The 19,674-nt window shown below is 50.8% G+C and overlaps 1 protein-coding gene across 3 annotated transcripts in view; it reads right to left on the bottom strand.

Moving 5' to 3' along the window:
* The window catches only part of SLC8B1 (solute carrier family 8 member B1), a 35,759-nt gene extending 18,784 nt beyond the window's left edge, over positions 1 to 16,975 (bottom strand). For all 3 annotated transcript variants that reach the window (XM_033220487.1, XM_033220488.1, XM_033220489.1), the window contains exons 1-8: positions 16,259 to 16,975; positions 14,537 to 14,774; positions 2,717 to 2,869; positions 2,577 to 2,629; positions 2,371 to 2,428; positions 2,123 to 2,228; positions 1,873 to 2,040; positions 505 to 612 (exon numbers count right to left, since the gene is read on the bottom strand). In XM_033220487.1, the coding sequence (XP_033076378.1) occupies positions 505 to 612; positions 1,873 to 2,040; positions 2,123 to 2,228; positions 2,371 to 2,428; positions 2,577 to 2,629; positions 2,717 to 2,869; positions 14,537 to 14,692 (802 nt within the window). In that variant the 5' untranslated portion in view covers positions 14,693 to 14,774; positions 16,259 to 16,975. The remainder of the gene's footprint in view (positions 1 to 504; positions 613 to 1,872; positions 2,041 to 2,122; positions 2,229 to 2,370; positions 2,429 to 2,576; positions 2,630 to 2,716; positions 2,870 to 14,536; positions 14,775 to 16,258) is intronic.
* Positions 16,976 to 19,674: the final 2,699 nt, after the last annotated feature.

The following is a 19,674-nucleotide window of genomic DNA, read 5'->3' as shown; positions in this document are numbered from 1 at the left end:
ATGTATGTGTGCACGTACATGAGTTGTGTATTTGTGTATGTGTGTGCATGTATGTGTGCATGTATTTATAGATGGGTGTGAGTTCTGTATGTATGCTGGGTGCATGTGTGTGTGCGTGTATTTGTGTATATGACTATGTTTGAATATTACTGATTTCTTTGTATTTATTTTTTATTTCTCAGTGTCCCTGTCACGGCAGCATTTGGGTTTTACCCTGAAAGTGGTGGGAAACATCAGAGCAGGGAGCAGTGGCGATTCTTAGAGAGATGGCCCTGGCAACTGCATAGAGGAGGAAGGAGTGCACTTGAGCCAGTAGGCGATGAGGAGGCTCATGGGCACTAGTGGAAGCATGGAGGCGGGACCTCAGCAGAATGAGTAGAAAAAGCATGAAGAGGAGATGAGCTTGGTGGGGACAATGGCCTCAAGAGACCCACGGTAGCAGTGAAGGGCACAGAGGCTCCCAGTCCCCACTGGTCCTCTCTGGAGTCCGATGCAGACTCTTACCTGGAGTAACTGGCATGGAGTAGACCAGGGATCCTCTCCGTTGCCATCGGTAGATCCAGGTGCAGAGAATCACAGTGACCACATAGAACACATACAAGCCCAGGTAACCTGCAGATAGGGTGGTGCAGGCCGTCACCAAGTGGTGTCCTGGCTACAGACCCAGAGAACAAAGGCTGGCAGTTCTATCTATCACTGGTGCATTTTAGCGGTGGCAATCTGTGTTAGCCCAGCCTGGTACCGGTGGGTAAATGGTCTTTTCCTTGAGCTCCCCAATCCTTCCTCCCACCTTCCAGGACCATCTCCCTTCCTGTCTCCCTTGCAATTGAGGAGGAAACGCCAGGCACACAGAGTGACCTCCAGGACCCTATTCAAGCGCTAAGGGTAGGTGTCCCACTCTGTGCCCTGGAAGGAGGCAGCCCTGCAGCTCTGGCTACAACTAGGTTCAGCCAACAGGAGGCCAGACAGGAAATCAGAAGCAGCGGGAGAGAGTTTGGAGTGTTTCTTCCTACTCCCTCCCTGTTGTGTGTCTCTGGTAGGGCCTGCAACCCTCTTCAGTATAGCTCCAGGCCTTCAGCCCTCCAGCTCTCACTGGGCCCCACCACTCCATTCCCTGCCCCTTTTGCCACGGGGGATAGGTGTGGTCACAGCTCCCACTGTTGCTGGCCCCTGGGTATCTCGCAATTCAGTGTCCCTTGTTGGTTTCGTTATCCTTCTGCACAAATTGTCCCTCCATTCATACCCCTTGAACCATCTGAATGGAACATGTATGCTGTCACGATCCAGGTGGCCCCAGTTAGCATCCCACCTGTACTGCTTGTTAAAATTGGAAATTATGAAAAAAAAATTTTTTTGAGACAGAGTCTTGCTCTGTTGCCCAGGCTGGAGTGCTGTGGCACAATCATGGGTCACTGCAGTCTCGAACTCCTAGGCTCAAGGGATCCTCCTGCCCTAGCTTCTAGAGTAACTGGGGCCACAGGAACGCTCTACTACCATGCCCAGCTAAGTTTTTTCTTTTTTGTAGAGATGTAGTCTCACTATGTTGCCCAGGCTGGTCTCAAACTCCTGAACCAAAGTGATCCTCCTGCCTCAGACTCTCAAATTGCTGGGATGATAGGCCATCACGCCTGGCCAAAAAATTGTGAAACTTTTGAATACTTCCTGCCCAGCCCCCAGCTCTGCTGGGCCTCTTTGGTTATGTGACCCACATGTTCCCATTTTTGCGCAAGCCAGCTTGAGGAGGGTTTCTGTCACTTGTAATCAAATCAAGCCCCCCACTGACCACCCCTCACATCTCTCTGTCCCAGGCACCTCCTAAACCTCCTGCCCATCAGCCCTGGGATCTCCCTCCTGAGCCCCACAGCTGCTCACCCAGAGCCCATGCCATCGTGACCCTGCCACGGAAGAGCATGATGAAGGTCAGGAACACAGCCACCATGTAGAAAACGATGTCCCTGAAGAAGGGCCTGGAGGCAGCCATGAAGGGGTGTAGGATGGTGATGCCTCCGGCCACCACTGTGGTAACCAGCACGCCAGCGCCTGGGGAGAGGAGGTCAGAGCTCAGTCACCCTGCACCCTCTCCTGCTGCTTCTCCCACCCCCCTCACTGGGGCTGTTCTCACCAAACAGTGCCCCAAGGGCCAGGCCGGCTGTGTGCGGGTCGGAGAAGGCCACCAGGGCACTGAAGATGTCAGGTGCACCATTCCCAAATGCCAGGAAGGTGACGCCATGTGGGGAGCATGTCAAGGCAGGCCAGGATCACAGCTGCAGCCCACCCAGGCCTTCCCTGGGCCACGAGCCACAACCCTATCCCCCAGCCTCCCCACAACTGCCCTCCCTCCAGGGTGCAGGACACTGGACAAAAGGATACTGCCACGTTGTGGGAGAGCTTGAGCGTGGTGGAAATGGCCGACAAGTTGGGGCAGAAACTACGGAGAAAAAGCAGACAGGAAACATTTCCATAGTGACTGGCCCCGGACCCCTATCCTTCCCCCAAACCCAGGGTGAGCGGATGTCAGCCTCCTGGAACCCCTCCTCCCATTGATAAGCCAGACCGGAGCCCAGAGCCAAACTCACAACTTGGCCGCGGTGACTCCCAGAATCAGAAACAAGTAGAGCAGCCAGGAAACCTGGGTAGGGAGCCGGCGGGGAGGAGAGAGTCAAGTCCAGCTGGGGACACCAGCCCCTCTCACCAGCCCCCCGGGGCAGGGCCTCACGTAGAGGGTGACAGCCAGAGGGAGGAGGTTGGGAGGGAAGTGGCAGAAGATGCCTTCCAGGTAGTCCAGGTAGCCCCCATCACTGTGGCAGTCGGGGTTGGTCCGGATGAAGTCACAGCGGTCAGAGACATTCAGGCCACACACCTTGCGACACTGTAGGAAGACAGGGAGGGGGACATCGGGGGCAGAGACCTCCCTGAGGACTGGACTAGGCCCATCTAAGCAGCTAAACATAACGTCCCTTCAGCCTGGTCTCCAAGGCCACTATACCCTCTGGGTGCCAACTATGTATGCACTTTTAATTTAAAAAATAAACGTCTGGGCCGGGTGCGGTGGCTGAAGCCTGTAATCCCAGCACTTTGGGAGGCCGAGACGGGCAAATCACGAGGTCAGGAGATCGAGACCATCCTGACTAACACGGTGAAACCTCGTCTCTACTAAAAAATACAAAAAACTAGCCGGGCGAGGTGGCGGGCGCCTGTAGTCCCAGCTACTCGGGAGGCTGAGGCAGGAGAATGGCGTGAACCCGGGAGGCGGAGCTTGCAGTGAGCTGAGATCCGGCCACTGCACTCCAGCCTGGGCGACAGAGCGAGACTCCGTCTCAAAAACTAAATAAATAAATAAATAAATAAATAAATAAATAAACGTCTGCTTGAAATTGACACAAGTAATTCATGAATACATATTTGTTTTTTTAAAAAAAAATACATAAAGATTTCTAAATTCCACTTTCTTATCCCTGCCCTCCGTAATCCCCCCACTGCAGTGGTCCCACCATAATTAGTTTGAAGCACATCCTTACAGACATTTCTCAGATCAATTACATTTGTATACATACCTTATTACACACTTTGTTTTGTTTAACAGAAATGGATCCATCCCAAATCTCTTGTTTCTACAATTTGCTTTTACCATTTTATATATATATATAATATTAATATACCTTAATACACATAATAAAATTCAAAATATACTATAGTGATTTCTATATGTGAAGCATAGTGCTAAGAGCTTAAAATGTACCTCAATTAATCTGTACAATAATTCTATGATGACTGGGGGCAGTGGCTCATGCCTATAATCCCAGCACTTTGGGAGGCTGAGGTGGGAGGATTGCTTGAGCCCAGGATTTCAAGACCAGCCTGGGCAACATAGCAAGACCCCATCTCTGCAAAAAAAATAAATAAAAAATTAGCTAGGCATGGTAATGTGCACTTGTAGTCTCAGCTACTCAGGAGACTGAGGTGGGAGGCTCACCTGAGCCCGGGAGGTTGAGGCTGCAGTACCGTATTTAGCCTGGGGAATAGAGTGAGATCTTGTCTCAAAAAAAAAAAAAAAAAAAAGTGTATCTCAATTACTCTGCACAACAATCTGCGAGGAAGGAACTATTATCATGCCCATTAAACAGAAAAGGAGACTGAGACAATGTCCGTGTGCACTCAGTGGGAGGGTCAGTGTTGGAACCCAGGCAGTTTGAGGCTCTAGAGCCCATTGTTCTCCCCTGCCTCCCCGCAGTCTTTCACTGCAGCAGAGTATTTTGTACTATGGGTGATACATCACTGAGGTAAGCATTTCCCTTCTGGGCATTTGGGGAGGCCTAATTTTTCAATATAGCCAACGAACTTCCTCACACATGATTCTCTGAGCACATGTGAGAAAAATGTTGTCAGAGAGGATCTGAGAAGTAAAAGTGCTGAGTCAGAGGGTATCCTGATCTGGGTTCCTCCAGATGCTGACTCAGAGACAAAGATTAAGAGGGACATAGTATGTTTGGGAGAGCTAAGGAACACAAACATAGAGAAAGGGAAGTAGGCCCAGGTGCGGTGGCTGACGCCTATAACTGCAGCATTTTGGGAGGCCAAGGCTGCAGGATCACTTGACCTCAGGAGTTCGAGACCAGCCACGGCAAAACCCCACCTTACAAGAAATACAAAAAAATTAGCTGGGCTTGGTGGCATACACCTGTAGTCCCAACTACTCAGGAGAAGGAGGTAGGAGGAGCACCTGAGCCTGAAAGGTCGAGGTTGCAGAGAGCTATGATTGTGCCACTGCACTCCAGCCTGGGTGACAAGAGTGAGACCCTGTCTCAAAAAAAAAAAAAAAAAAAGAAATAGAAGAAAAGAAGTGGTACAGAGAAGGGATAGCTGCCAATGAAGGCTGGGTTGAGCCAGTTACCACCACCATGAGCTTAATCAGGAGGCAAGGGAGCTGGGGTATTTATATACCAACTCCCATCAGCCACTGGGTGAGGACTGCTAGATGGAGGTTTTAGTTCCCCAACACCTCTAGCCTACTATGCTTATAAGTGGTTCTAGAACAATAAACTGGCAACTGGAAGTCAACAAAAGCCCAACAAAATAATACAGTCCAAAAGAAATGGTCAAGACCCTTACAGGGGATCTTGAACATTGCTGGATTTTGCCAAAATGCCCTGGCCGAGCTCTACCTATATACACTCCCACCAGGAATGGGAAAAGCAATTCTCATAAGCCTGCACCAACACTGGCTATGAGCAGCTTTATTCAGATCAATGTGATAGGAATGTCATTGTTTAACTGCAAGTCTAGCCAGGTGTGGTGGCTCATGCCTGTAATCCCAGCATGTTGGGAGGCCGAGGTAGGTGGATTACTTGAGGTCAGGAATTCATGACCAGCCTGGTCAACATGGGGAAACCCCATCTCTACTAAAAATACAAAATTTAGCTGGGCGTGGTGACATGCACCTGTAGTCCCAGCTACTCCAGAGGCTGAGGCAGGAGAATCACTTGAACCCAGGAGGCGGAGGTTGCAGTGAGCCGAGATTATACCATGGCACTCCAGCCTGGGTGACAAAGTGAGATCCCATCTCAAAACAACAACAACAACAAAAAAAGTTAAGACAGTAAATTTTAGGTTGTGTGTATTTCATTATAATTTTTTAAACACTTTGTCAAACCACAGTTCCACCTCCTCCACAAGCCCTCTCTGAACTCCCACCAACACCAGACTGGAAGTGAGATTTCTTATCTCTGAGCCTCTGGCCTTCTCACCAATTTTTGCTAAGAGTTCTGCCCACCATACAGTATCCCCTGAGCAGAGACTGAAACCTCCCAGCCATGCCCCAACTCCTCAATCTTTCTACAGTGCCCCGTCCTCAGAAAGCACATGCCAGTGGGGAAGACAAAATCCATGGCCCGGTAAACTGGCTCACACCTGTAATCCCAACACTTTGGGAGGCTGAGGCAGGAGGATCACTTAAGCCCAGGAGTTTGAGACCAACTGGGGTAACACAGTAAGACCCCATTGCTACAAAAAAAATTTAAAAATGAGCCAGGGATGGTGGCACACGCCTGTGGTCCCAGCTACTTCGGAGGCTGAGGTGAGAGGATTGCTTGAGTCTGGGAGGTTGAGGCTGCAGTGAACTATGATGGCACCACTGCTCTCCAGCCTGAGTGACAGAGCAAGCTCCATCTCAAAAAAAAAAAAACTTTTTTGAGATCAGGACAACCTGAGCATAATACCCACTCAGCCACTCAGATTTTTTTTTTTTTTTTTTTTTTTTGAGACAGAGTCTCGCTCTGTCGCCCAGGCTGGAGTGCAATGGCACCAATGGCACAATCTCGGCTAACTGCAACCTCTGCCTCTTGGGTTCAACTGATTCTCCTGCCTCAGCCTCCTGAGTAGCTAGGACTACAGGTGCCCACCAACACGCTCAGCTAATTTTTGTATTTTTAGTAGAAATGGGGTTTTGCCACGTTGGCCAGGCTGGTCTTGAACTTCTAACCTCAAGTGATCTACCCGCCTTGGCCTCCCAGAGTGCTCGGATTACAGGTGTGAGCCACCATGCCCAGCCCCTTTTTCTCCTTTGAGACAGAGTCTCCCTCTGTCGCCTAGGCTGGAGTACAGTAGTGCAATCTTGGCTCACTGTAACCTCCACTTAATGGGTTCAAGTGATTCTCCTGCCTCAGCCACCTGAATACCTGGGACTACATGCAAGCAACATCACACCTGGCTAATTTTTGCATTTTGGGTAAGGATGGGGTTTCACTGTGTTGGCCAGGCTGGTCTTGAACTCGTGACCTCAAGTGATCCACCTAACTCAGCCTCCCAAAGTACTGGGATTACAGGTGTGAGCCTCCGCGCCCAACCAGCTCCACCGTCTGTAGCAATTCCCTTCCTCTCTTTGAGCTTCAGTCTCATTAGTAAAACGGGACTAATTATACCAATCCCATTGATAAAGAAATCAAATGAGATTACAGATGTTCAAATTTGCCCTCCTCAAAGACTGTCCATGTAAAGTAGCTATTACCCCATCTCCACTATTAACACCCAGTTTTCTGCATTCATAGAAGTTATCACAATCTTTATTTTGTTCATTTCCTTGTTTACTGAATTTTATTATTTTAGAGACAGGGTGCTTTGTCACTCAGGCTGGAGTGCAGTGGGGCAATCATGGCTCACTTCAGCCTCGAACTCCTGGGCGCATGTGATCCTCCTGCCTTTGCCTCCCAAGTAGCTGGGACTACAGACATACACTACCACACCCAGTTAATTTTTTAAAAAATATTTTTTGTAGAGATGGAGGTGTCGCTACGTTGCCTAGGCTGGTCTCGAACTCCTGGCCTCAAACCATCCTCCCACCTCAGCCTCCCAATGTGCTGGGATTATAGGCATGAACCACCAAACCTGGCCTGAATTTTTTTTTGTCTGCATTCTTGTATTTGCCCTGAGACTGGCCCATAGTAGGGGCTTAATACATTTGAGTTAATGGCTGTTTGAATGACTAAGTGATTTCGTGTAGTCTTTCCAACACTCCTGTGAGGCAAATGGCATGATTCCCCTTTAACACATGGGTAAGCCAAGGGTCAGCAAACGTCGGCCCCTGGACCACATCCAGCCCGCCATCTGGTTATGCACAGCCTGCAAGCCAAGAATGATTCTTACATGTTTAAATGGTTGGGAGACATTAAGTCAAAAGAAGAATTTTCCATGACATATAAAATTATAGAAAATCCAAATTTCCATGTCCATAAATATTTTACTGGAGCACAGCCACACCCATTCATTGACGTACAATCTGTGGCTGCCTGGGCACTGTGAGAGCACTGAGTAGTTGTAGAAACCATGCGGCCCACAAAGTTGAAAATATTTACTGTCTAGTTCCTATTCGTTTCTTTTCTCTTTCTCGCTTTCCTTTCCTTCCTTTTTCTCTTTCTTTCTCTCTCTCTCTCTTTCTCTCTTTCTTTCTTTGACGGAGTCTTGCTCTGTTGCCCACGCTGAAGTATAGTGGTCAGATCTCAGCTCACTGTGACCTCTGCCTCCTGGGTTCAAATGATTATCCTGCCTCAGCCTCTGGAGGAGCTGGGATCACAGACATGTGCCACCACGCCTGACTATTTTTTTATTTTTAGAAGAGAAGGGGTTTCACCATGTTGGCCAGGCTACTCTCAAACTCCTGGCCTCAAGTGATCCCAAAGTGCTGCCTCAGCCTCCCAAAGTGCTGGGATTACAGGTGTGTTCAGTGTGCCTGGTCTCTTTTTTCTCTCTCTCTCTTTTTTTTTTTTTCAGACAAGGTCTCACTGTTGTCCAGGCTGGAGTGCAGAAGCATGAGTATAGCTCCCTGCAGCCTCAAACTCTTGGGCTTAAGGAATTCCCCTGACTTCAACCTCCTAAGTGGCTGGAGCTACAAATGTGAGCTCACACCCGCCCTACTATCTGGCTCTTTACAGAAAAAGCCTGTGCCCCAGGCTGGAGTGATGGTGTGCACATCCCAACCCAGGCTTGGGAATCTCCATCAACTATTCCCACCAAAAAATGCAGAAGCAAGTCTCAAGTTCCTGTCCTGAGATTCCCTTATCCCATCCCCAGCTCCCACCCAAAAGCAAAAGTCAGCTGGGCTCCTTCCATACTGCTGGGGGAAGGGTTTCAGTCTTGCCCTAAGCCTGGGCCTGTGGCTTTGCTGGGGCCCAGGAATTTCCCAGGGAGATAAAGTCACCGAAGGGGTTTCTGATAAAGAGGGTCCTGCCCAGCACAAGGAGGGAGGACACTAAATGGGGGCCAGGGAAGCAGGCAGGCTGCCATTTCCTCCTCTGGGAAGAACAATAATAATCATATTGGGAGGCAGTACAGCTCCCCCTACTGAGCCTCCTCTCTCATGAAACTGCCTGGTTGAAATTCTAATTTGCATCCTTCGAGTTGAGTGATCTTGGGCAAGTAAATTAACCTCAGTTTTCTCCTCTGAACAATGGGGGCAATAATACCCACATGCCTAGATAAGAACGGGATAAGGACAGGGAGGCCAGGCATGGTGGCTCACATCTGTAATCCCAGTGCTTGAGGCCATGAGTTTGAGACCAGCCTGGCCAACATGGTGAAACTCCATCTCCACTAAAAATATAAAAATTAGCTGGGCGTGGTGGCGTGCGCCTGTGTTCCCAGCTACTCAGGAGGCTGAGGCTGGAGAATCACTTGAACCCAGGAAGAGGAGGTTGCAGTGAGCCGAGATCACACCATTGCACTCCAGGCTGGGCAACAGAGTGAGACTCTATCTCAAAAAAAAAAGAAAAAAAAAAAAAAGGCTGGGCACAGTGGGTCACACCTGTAATCCCAGCACTTTGGAAGGCGAAGGCAGGTGGATCACCTGAGGTCAGGAGTTTGAGACTAGCCTGATCAACATGGTGAAACCCTGTCTCTACCAAAAATACAAAAAGTTAGCCGGGCATTGTGGTGGGTGCCTGTAATCGCAGCTACTTGGGAAGCGGAGGCAGGAGGATCGCTTGAACCTGGGAGGCGGAGGTTGCAGTGAGCCAAGATCATACCATTGTACTCCAGGCTGGGCAACAGAGTGAGACTCTGTCTCAAAAAAAAGAAAAAAAAAAAAAATAGGCTGGGCGCAGTGGGTCACACCTGTAATCCCAGCACTTTGGGAGGCGGAGGCAGGTAGATCACCTGAGGTCAGGAGTTCGAGACCAGCCTGACCAACATGGTGAAACCCTGTCTCTACTAAAAATACAAAAAGCTGGGTGTGGTGGCAGGCACCTGTAATCCCAGCTACTTGGGAAGCTGAGGCAGGAGAATCGCTTGAACCTGGGAGGCGGAGATTGCAGTGAGCTGAGATTGCGCCATTGCACTCCAGCCTGGGCAACAAGAGCGAAACTACGTCTCCAAAAAAAAAATAAAAAAAGGTTGCATTATCATCATCTAAGTTTTAATTATTTATTTATTTATTTTTGAGACAGGTTCTGTCTATGTCACCCAGGCTGGAGTGCAGTGGCATGATCACAGCTCACTCCAGCCTCAACCACCCAGGCTCAAGCAGTCTCCTACCTCAGCCTCCTGAGTAGCTGACACCACAGGTGTGCATCACACGAGGCTAATTTTTAAATTTTTTGTTGAGAAGGGGTCTCGCCATGTTGGCCAGGCTAGTCTCAAACTGCTGGGCTCAAGCGATCCTCCCGCCTTGGCCTTCCAACGTGCTGGGATTACAGGGATGGGCCACCAAGCCTGGCCAAAAATTTTTCTCTCTTAAACAATGCTTGAATTCATCCCTTCCTTCCATCTCCACCACCACGAAGAACAATTACAGAGGTTCTCATTCGGCCTCTTACCCCCAATCTTACCAGAGGGGCTCTTTCTAAAGTGCTCCCTCCTCCAGCTGCTGAAGAGCCCTCCTTTGCCTGTTTTTGGTCCCTGTGTTCTGCCCTTGTCAGTCTCCAGTAAAGCTCGTCTGGTCAGCTGTCAGGTCCTGGAATGCCCAGACCCTCCTGGCATTGGTCCAGCTTTTGCACATGCTGTTCCTTCTGCTTGGTGCCACGGCTCCTTTCGTTCTAGTTAATCCACGTTCACCATCCAATTCTTGGTCCCAGGACACTTCTTGCAGGAAGCCCTCCCTGACTACTCCCAGCCTAGTAGGCCCTCCCAGTTACTTTTTATTTTTTTTCCTTTTTTGAGATGGAGTCTCACTCCATCACCCAGGCAGGAGGGCAGTGGTGTGATCTCAGCTCACTGCAACCTCTACCTCATGGGTTCAAGAGATTCTCCTACCTCAGCCTCCCGAGTAGCTGGGATTACAGGTGCCCACCACCATGCCCAGGTAATTTTTGTATTTTAGTAGAGATGGTTTTGCTATTTTGGCCAGGCTGGTCTCGAACTCCTGGCCTGAAGTGATCCACATGCCTCAGCCTCCCAAAGTGCTGGGATTACAGGTGTGAGCCACCATACCCAGGCAGGATCATAGACTTGTTTATCTGTCCCTCCCACCAAAGTCTCGCACAGTGCCTGGCAGAGCAGGCCCTCCTAACAGTCGTGCTGCACACTGTGCTGGGCATCATCTCACTCATTCAGTCTTCATCAGAGACCCAGGAGGTTGGCACGATTATTTCCACTTCACAGATGAGAAAACTGAGGCACAGAGAGGCAAAGTGGCACACAGCCCACCACTGAGAAGTGGCTCCAAACTCAGCTCCACCTGCTAAAAGTTACCTGCTACAGCTCCTGAGGAAACTGCCCAACTGGGCAGGGGCAGCCTCCATTTCCTGCCCTCTCACTATCTTCCTCCCCTCCCTCCTCCCTGTCCTCGGGGTCAGCCAGGGAGGATGCGGGATGTCACCCCATCTCGCTGACAGCAGAATGAGTCAGCAAGGCAGCTCCCCCAAATCTGGCCTCCCAAATCACATTATTGTACAGTCTGCCTCGCTCCGCCCTCCCCGAGCTGCACAGCCCTCCCCCAGGTCCCTCAGGACCCCTCCCCAGCTCTCTGCTCAAGAGAGACAGAGGAAGGTGGGATTGTTCTGCGTGTGGGGAAGAGGGGGTGACTTCACTTCCTTCCAGTTCTTCCCACCCTCTTTCCTGCATCACTAACTCAGTCCCAGGAAACCCAGAGAGGTGCACACAGGGGTCAGACTGGACGGGAAAGGGTAACAGACTTAATGCCTTGGAATTCTTATAAAAACTTATGTCAGATCACATCTTCCTGTGCTCTAAAGCCTCCCATGGCTCCCACCTTCCTCTCACTGATAGCCAACTCTGCAGTGGTTCCCAGGGCCCTGTATGATCTGGCCCCTGTTCTCTCCTGCCTGGTCTCCCTTCCTTCTCCCTTGTTCACTGTTCCAGCCACTTTGCAAAATCTGTCATTCTGTTCCTGCCCCAGGGCCTTTGCATCTACTGTTCCCGCACTTCCCCTGGATCTTCATAAGCCATTCAGGTCTTGGTCAAAATGTCCTGTCCTCAGGGAGGCCTTCCATGATAGCCTAAGCAGAGCAGCGTCCCCTCCCCCTCACCCTGTGGAATGATTTGTCAACTTGCTTCTCATCCATGACCCCACTAGAGTATAAGCTCCAGGGGGGCAGGGACCAGGTCTCTCTGCTTCCTGCTAACCCCTTAGCACGTGGCACAGGCCCTGGCACACAGTAGGTGCTCAATAAATATTTGTTGCATAATGACTACTTGAAAAGGACCTAAGGTAAGGGGCTGGAGGGGCCTTTCCCAGCCTGCAGGCTCCCTGGATGGTGGGGACTTCCAGAAAGGCAGCTGGCCCATCTGTCCTGGGAGGCGGTGGACTAGAGGGGAAGGGGACAGATTTAGCATGAAGCAGCCAAGAGTTCTCAACCTGGCTCTGCCACTTTCCTCCTGGCCACCTTCACCTCCCTGAACCTCGGAGCCTTCATCTATAGCACCTCCCACCTCATGGGGTTTAGGGGAGGACTTGTGAGCAAAGGGCTGACGTAAGTACTCAATAACTTGGAGAGATTATCTGGCACAATAATCTGGTATGATCTCCCAGTTTTCCTGCCCCCAGGGAGCACGCTCCAAGAGGGGGTACTCAATTTTATAACCACAGTAACCACAAACCACCTTCCCATCTGTAAAATGGGCTTAATTGCCTGTTGCCTGCTTCAGAGGGTGGACTTGAAGGCACTTTGCAGCCTCATAAAGTTGCTGTGGGCGTTGAATGCTCTCAGCCCATCAGTTTGAGTTTGGGATTCCTGCTGAAGAAATGGCGAGAACTCCAGCCCCTGGCAGTTACAGGGGACTCCAGGGGGTCATCTTGAGCAGTCCCCTGCTTTTGTTCCTTCACTCCAGATCCGCTGTGACCTCCTCTGCTCCCCTTACAGACATCAGAGCGGAAAGATGTAAGTTCTCTGTAGCCCGTCTCAGTGGGCTGTGCCCTCCCTGCCCTGGGAGGAAGGCCTCTTGCCTCTAACTCCAGTGTCGTCACTGGTCCTCCTTCAGTGCTCTCCATTCAAATCACAGCACCAGCGGACCCTCAGCTGATCAGGCCAGAAACCTGGAGTCATCCACGACTGCTCTCTTTCTCCCACCACTGGGAGAAAGAGAGAGGCTGGGAGTTCAATACCAGCCTGGCCAACATGGTGAAATCCTGGTTCTACTAAAAATACAAAAAAATTAGCCAGGTGTGGTGGCGTGCACCTGTAATCCCAACTACTCGGGAGGCTGTGCATGAGAATTGCTTGAATCCGGGAGGCAGAGGTTGCAGTGAGCTGAGGTCGCCAGCCTTTGCCTCCAGCCTGGGTATAGAGTGAAACTGTTCTCAAAAAAAAAAAAAATTTGAGTCAGTGGACTAGGAAAGGCAGACCCACCCTCAATCTGGGTGGGTACAATCTAATCAGCTACCAGCACAGCCAGAACAAAAGCAGGCAGAAGAATGTGGAAAGACTAGACTGGCTTGGTCTTCTGGCCTGCATCTTTCTCCTGTGCTGGATGCTTCCTGCCCTCAAACATCAGACTCCAAGTTCTTCAGCTTTGGGACTCTTGGACCTTCAGCCACAGACTGAAGGCTGCACTGTCGGCTTCCCTACTCTTGAGGTTTTGGGATTCAGACTGACTTCCTCGCTCTTCAGCTTGCAGATGACCTATTGTGGGACCTCATCTGTGATCATGTGAGTCAATATTCCTTAAAAAACTCCCCTTTATATATACATCTATCCTATTAGTTCTGTCCCACTAGAGAACTCTGACTAACACAGATTTTGGTACCCTCTGCTTAAAATCTTCCATTGGCTCCCCACTACCGCAAAACAATTCTCACCTCCTAGCCGCAGCCTGTAAGGCCTTTTGTAATCTGCCCGCCATTACCTCTCCATCCTCCTCTCTTAACATTCTTCCTCTCACTTGCTCTGTTCCATCCATTCTAGCCTCCCTGCTATTCCGGGAACACACTAAGCTTGTTCCTGCTCCAGAATCTTTGTACTTGCTGTTCCCTTTGCCCAGAATGCTCTTCCCTGGGATGTCTATGTAGGTGGTTTCCTCTCTCCATTCAGTGGCTTGCCTCAAAGATCATCTGTGACCACTCAATCTGAAATATTTGGAAATGCTTACGCCGTTCCCCCATACCACTTTAGCAATTGTGTGCGGGGCACTTAGCACATCACCACCTGAAATGTATATGCTTACTTCTCTTTTTTTGTTAAGACAGAGTCTTGCTTTGCTGCCCAGGCTGGAGTGCAGTGGCACAATCCTGGCTCACTGCAACATCCACCTCACGGGTTCAAGCAATTCTCCTGTCTCAGGGTTCTGAGGATTACAGGCGTCCGCCACCACGCTCGGCTAGTTTTTGTATTTTTAGGAGATACAGGGTTTTGACACCATAGCCAGGCTGGTCTCGAAATCCTGGCCTCAGCCTCCCAAAGTGTATACATTTACTTCTTGATCTGTCTATTCAGGAGACTGTCAGCTCCTTGAGAGTAGTGAGTTTTGTCTGTGTTGTTCCCTGGTATATCCCAGGCTGTGGTCAGTGCCTGGCACATAGCAGATGCTCAACAGATATTTATCGATTGGAGGAACACAGCCCCATCCAACCCCAGGTTCCTATCAGGATACTCACGTCTACCACGGGGGTCTGGTTCACACCTGAAGCTGGAAATTGAGGGCTCATGTGAGCCCCTGTAGACGAGTCCCTAGCCCCAGACACTGTCTCCGCCATTAGCAGCACACAAAGCACACTCAGTGCCCAGCGCAGATCCAGCCATCTGCCGGCCATCCGCCCCCACGGGGCCTGGCCCTCACTCTCCACTTCCCTTTCTGCAGTAGCTCAGTTCCAAACAGCTGGCGGCTCCAGTGGCCTGCAAGGTGGGAGTGAGAAGGGGGGACAATGTCACTGAAAACCCATGGACCCAGCAAAAGGGGCTGGAAGACTTTCTCAGTTAAGGAACTGCCTTCCTGCCTCCTAGCAGCAAAGGAAAGCTGATGGAGAAACCGTGTTCTGCATAGTCTCACTGGAGGGACCCAAGGCCCTGCCTATTCAGTGCGCAGATCAGATACGCCCTTCTTCCTGAGTCCCCATGAAAACCTACCCTGTCCCACCTGACCCCCAGCCTGAGGCCAGAATGTCAGGGCTGCAAGGGACTAGGGACTTGAACCAAGATTCAGAGTCTCAGGCTTCTGGGGCCAGCTGGGTGACATACATGTGGGAAATGGGCAGTGGGTGGGATTGCAGAAGCCCTCAAAACAAAACAAAACAAAACAAAACAAACTCTACTTCTGGGGTGGACTTGGCCTCTAGGCCACCAGTTCGAGACCTAGAGAGGCTTGCCCACCACATTTTATGGAGCCCACTAAGCAATGCTGTTGTTCTGTGTCTTACAAGGAGCCAAGCTTTACATGGATGACCTCATTCTATCCTCACAACATGCCGAGGGGGATAGCATTACCATTCCATTTCACAGATGAACTAACTGAGGCACAGAGAAGTGAAGCCAGGCTTGTTTCCTCCCTGTACCATGCCTCCCTCATCCAGTCCTCAGAACAATTCTGGAAATGTCACCCCCGCATCCTGCACAACAGGGACAGGGGCTCAGAGGAGTTTTTTTTGTTTTGTTTTTTTGTTTTTTCAGATGGAGGCTTGCTCTGTCACCCAAGCTGGAGTGCAGTGGCACGATCTCAGCTCACTGCAACCAATGCCTCCCAGGTGCAAGTGATTCTCCTGCCTCAGCCTCCTGAGTAGCTGGGATTACAGGCACACACCACCATGCCCAGCTAATTTTTGTATTTTTAATGGAGACGGGGTTTCACCATGTTGACCAGGCTGGTCTCGAACTCTGAGCTTCAAGTGATCTGCCGACCTCGACCTCCCAAAGTGCTGGGAATACAGGCATGAGCCACCATGCCCAGGAGAGGAATTCTGTAACCCGCCGAAGGTCACACAGCAAGAGGGTCACAGAGCCCACAGCCCCTCCGACAGGGAACTTAAGGGCAAGAGGGAAGTGAGTTGCTCAGAGACAGCCGGTTAGCAGTGGGGCTGGGCTGGTCACTACCATGTGCCTCTTCCCTCAAGCCCAGGGCCATAATGGCTTCAATTTATTTCAAAGGAATTAAACTGGAAAAACAAAAGTCCTCAGCAAACTAAATTTCCTGTTTTGGCTTTTTCATGTGTTCTACGGTGAGTATGTCTTATTTTTGCAATCAGGAAACCAAACCCCATAAAACCGTTTTAGTCTTTAAGTCTGCACAGGTGTTTCTCAATGTACTGGCAGCCTGAGGGGAGGGAGAGGAGGTAGGGAGGGGAAGAGAGATCAGAAAGGCACCTGTCCCAGCCACGGTTCCTTACCTGTCCACGGAAGACACGGCCCTTCCTCTTCTGTGGTTCTCCTGAACCCCTCCAAGTGGAGTCCGAGTTACTCTATTTGGCACCAAGTTGAAACAGGACACCCCTGGTTTCAAATTCGTCTCAGCCACTTACTATCTGTGTGGCCTTAAGGATACTTCACCTCTCCGAGCCTCTTATTCCTCATGTGTAAAATGGACACAAATGCTGGCCGACGGGGTATACAATAAGAGCACAATAAATGCTCGCCTCCCTGGTGTCCCCAACACCTGAAGATCAGCATGCGTGTTGTCTCTCTTTGCCGCCGATTTATTTTACTGATTCACTAGTGAGCATTTACTGAGCGTCCTCTGTACACGTGGGCCTATGTCTAGCGCTCGGATGGTCGCCGATCTGCTAAGGGTCTGGGACGGGAAATCGGGGCTGCACTTTCCAGGGAAGAGACCTCAGGAACATTTCCGTGCTCCGTTTCCCGATCCGGACCGAGATTGAGAAGTCGAACTCGGGGCGCCCGGTTCCTCCGGCCTTGCGGGGAGGCGGCTTTTTCTTACTCGGGCCGGGCCTGGGACCCGCAAACTCCGAACCTCGACGTCGCAGGTCCTCGCAGCCTTCCAGGTCCCTGGCCGCCGGCCCGACCTTCCGCCAGCGAAGCCGCAGGCCCGGGTGCCCCGCCTGCTGCAGCGTACGGGCTCCTACTCTTCCCGTCCGGGCCCGCCCCGGCTCGCCCTGCCCCGGTCCCGGCCACGCCCTCGGGACACGCCCCCTCGGGACACACCCCAGAAGACTCGCCCCGCCCCTGCCCTTAAAGGTACAGCTCCCGGGAGCTTCCTAGGGTCTTCCCACTCTCCACTGTCCTCTCTCTCCACTTTGAAACTGAGATACAAGCCGATGGGTAAGGACTGCAGGAAGGCGGAGAGGGACAGTTAGAGGGTGAAACTAGGAGGTTCATTTCCCGAGAGCAGAGGGACCAGAGGGTGTCAAGCTGCTCCTGGTAATGAATGGTGACAGAGGATTTGAGAAAATCCCAGGTGGAGAAAGCCCCACCCTGCCCACGAAAGTTCGGGCGGTTTCACCTGAAATCTCTTCTGAGATCCTAACTGGGTTCAGCATTCCCCTCTAGTAGCATAGCTTTTTTTTTTAATTTAAATTTTAATTTTTAAAGCCAGGGTCTCACTCTATCACCCAGGCTGAAATGCAGTAGCATCTGTCATGGCTCACTGCAGCCTCAACCTCCGAGGCTCAAACAATCCTCCCACCTCGGCCTCCCAAGTAGCTGGGACTACAGGCAAGTGCCACCATGCCCGGCTAATTTTGTTCATTTTTTGTAAAATGTTCTCACTATGGGCCGGGCGCAGTGGCTCACGCCTGTAATCTCAGCACTTTGAGGGGCAGAGACGGGCAGATCACGAGGTCAGGAGATCAAGACCATCCTGGCTAACACGGTGAAACCCCGTCTCTACTAAAAATACAAAAAAATTAGCCGGGCGTGGAGGCACGCACTTGTGGTTCCAGCTATTTGGGAGGCTGAGGCAGGAGAATTGCATGAACCCCGGAGGCGGAGCTTGCAGTGAGCCGAGATCACGCCACTGCACTCCAGCCTGGGCAACAGAGCAAGGCTCCCTCTCAAAAAAAAAAAAAGTTCTCACTATGTTGGCCAAACTGGTCTCCAACTCCTGGGCTTATACATTCCTCCCGCCTCAGCCTCCCACGTAGCTGGATCTCAAGCGATCCTTCCGCCTCTTCCTCTCAAAGTATCAGAGCTGTGTAAACCAGAGCAACTGCATCTCCAATGGATAAAATGAGGCTGAGACTTACTGAGCTGCATTCCCAGACGGTTAAGGCATTCTAAGTCACAGGTTGAAATAGAAGGTCGGCACAAGATACAGGTCATAAAGACCTTGCTGATAAGACAGGTTGCAGTAAAGGAGCCGGCCCAAACCCACCAAAACCAAGATGGTGACAAGAATGACCTCTGGTTGTCCTCACTGCTGCACTCCCCCCGCGCCATGACAGTTTACAAATGCCATGGCAACATCAGGAAGTTACCCTATATGGTCTAAAAAGGGGAGACATAGATAATCCACCCCTTGTTTAACACATCATCAAGAAATAACCATAAAAATGGGCAACCAGCAGCCCCCGGGGCTGCTCCGCCTATGGAGTAACCATTATTTTATTCCTTTACTTTCTTAATAAACTTGCTTTCACTTTTCTCTATGGAATCGCCCTGAATTCGTTCTTGCGCGAGATCCAAGAACCCTCTCTTGGGGTCTGGATCAGGACCCCTTTCCTGTAACAAAAGTGCTTGGAAGACAAGTGTGAGCCAACACGACTACCTTTTTTTCTAATATTTAAAATTTGTATTTAATTGTTTCCCTTTTCTTTTTGCTAATCTCTATATTGTTCCAATTTTAGTAGATGTGCTGCAGAAGGGGGCACAGAGCATCGCTTTTAAAAGAATGTGGCAAACAAATCAAGACTGAGGAGTTCGTGATCTACTGGTGGACGTATTAGTATCTCCCCCTATTTCCAGTTTCCCAGCCTCCTGGGGAAGCTCTGTTCATTCTGCCATTTCTTCTGCTGGGGGGATGGGGAAGTGGGAGGAGGCGGTAATGGGGGCTGGACCTGGGGTCCTTAAGGCTGGAGTGTGTCCTCCCAGGTCACTCCTGCCTGCAGCCCCGCTTCTGCCATTATCGTGCATCTAATCCCCCCATCTCTCATCCTCAGGGTAGGACCTGCTTCCTCATCATGGGCTGGACCTGGGCCCAATGCCAAGCCTGGTATTCAAGGCCCTGCAGCATCCAGCCCTAGCACACCTTTCTGAAATCATCTTTCACCTCTACCTCCACCTCCTGCCCAGAAGTGCTCCCTGTTTCCCGAACGTGTTGGCCTCTTGCCCACAGCCACCTGCCTCTGCTCCTTCCAAGCCCCCTGCCCTGATGACACCCTTTTCTCTTTTCCACCTGACAAACTCCTACTCATGTTGTCAGGCTCAGCTCAGAGGTCACCGCCACGAGGTGGTCTTTCACCCTCCTCCCCACCCCTCCATATGGCCACGGGGCTCCCCGCCTTCAGAGTCTGCCTCTAATTCCCACCTCTGGGCAGGTGACATTGTGACCTGGAACATGATGTTTGGAATCGCAGAACATCAGGTTTCTATAGGACCTTCTCTAAACACTTAGAGCATCTCTTTGAGCCTCAGTTTCCCTCTTGGTGAAATGGGGGTCATACTAGTACCAACCTCCTGAGGTCCTTCCAGATGTTTTTCCTTATCTTTTTTGAGACAGGGTCTCCCTCTGTCACCCAGGCTGGAGTGCAGTGGTGTGATCTTGGCTCACTGCATCCTTGACCTCCTGGGTCAAGTGATCCTCCCACCTCAGCCTCCCAAGTAACTGGGACTACAGTTGTGTGCCACCATG

Source organism: Trachypithecus francoisi, unplaced genomic scaffold (genome assembly GCF_009764315.1).
Source record: "Trachypithecus francoisi isolate TF-2019V2 unplaced genomic scaffold, Tfra_2.0 Lachesis_group11, whole genome shotgun sequence".
Taxonomy (NCBI): domain Eukaryota; kingdom Metazoa; phylum Chordata; class Mammalia; order Primates; family Cercopithecidae; genus Trachypithecus; species Trachypithecus francoisi.
Note: the sequence above shows the minus strand (reverse complement) of the source record. Positions and strands in the feature narration are given on the sequence as shown.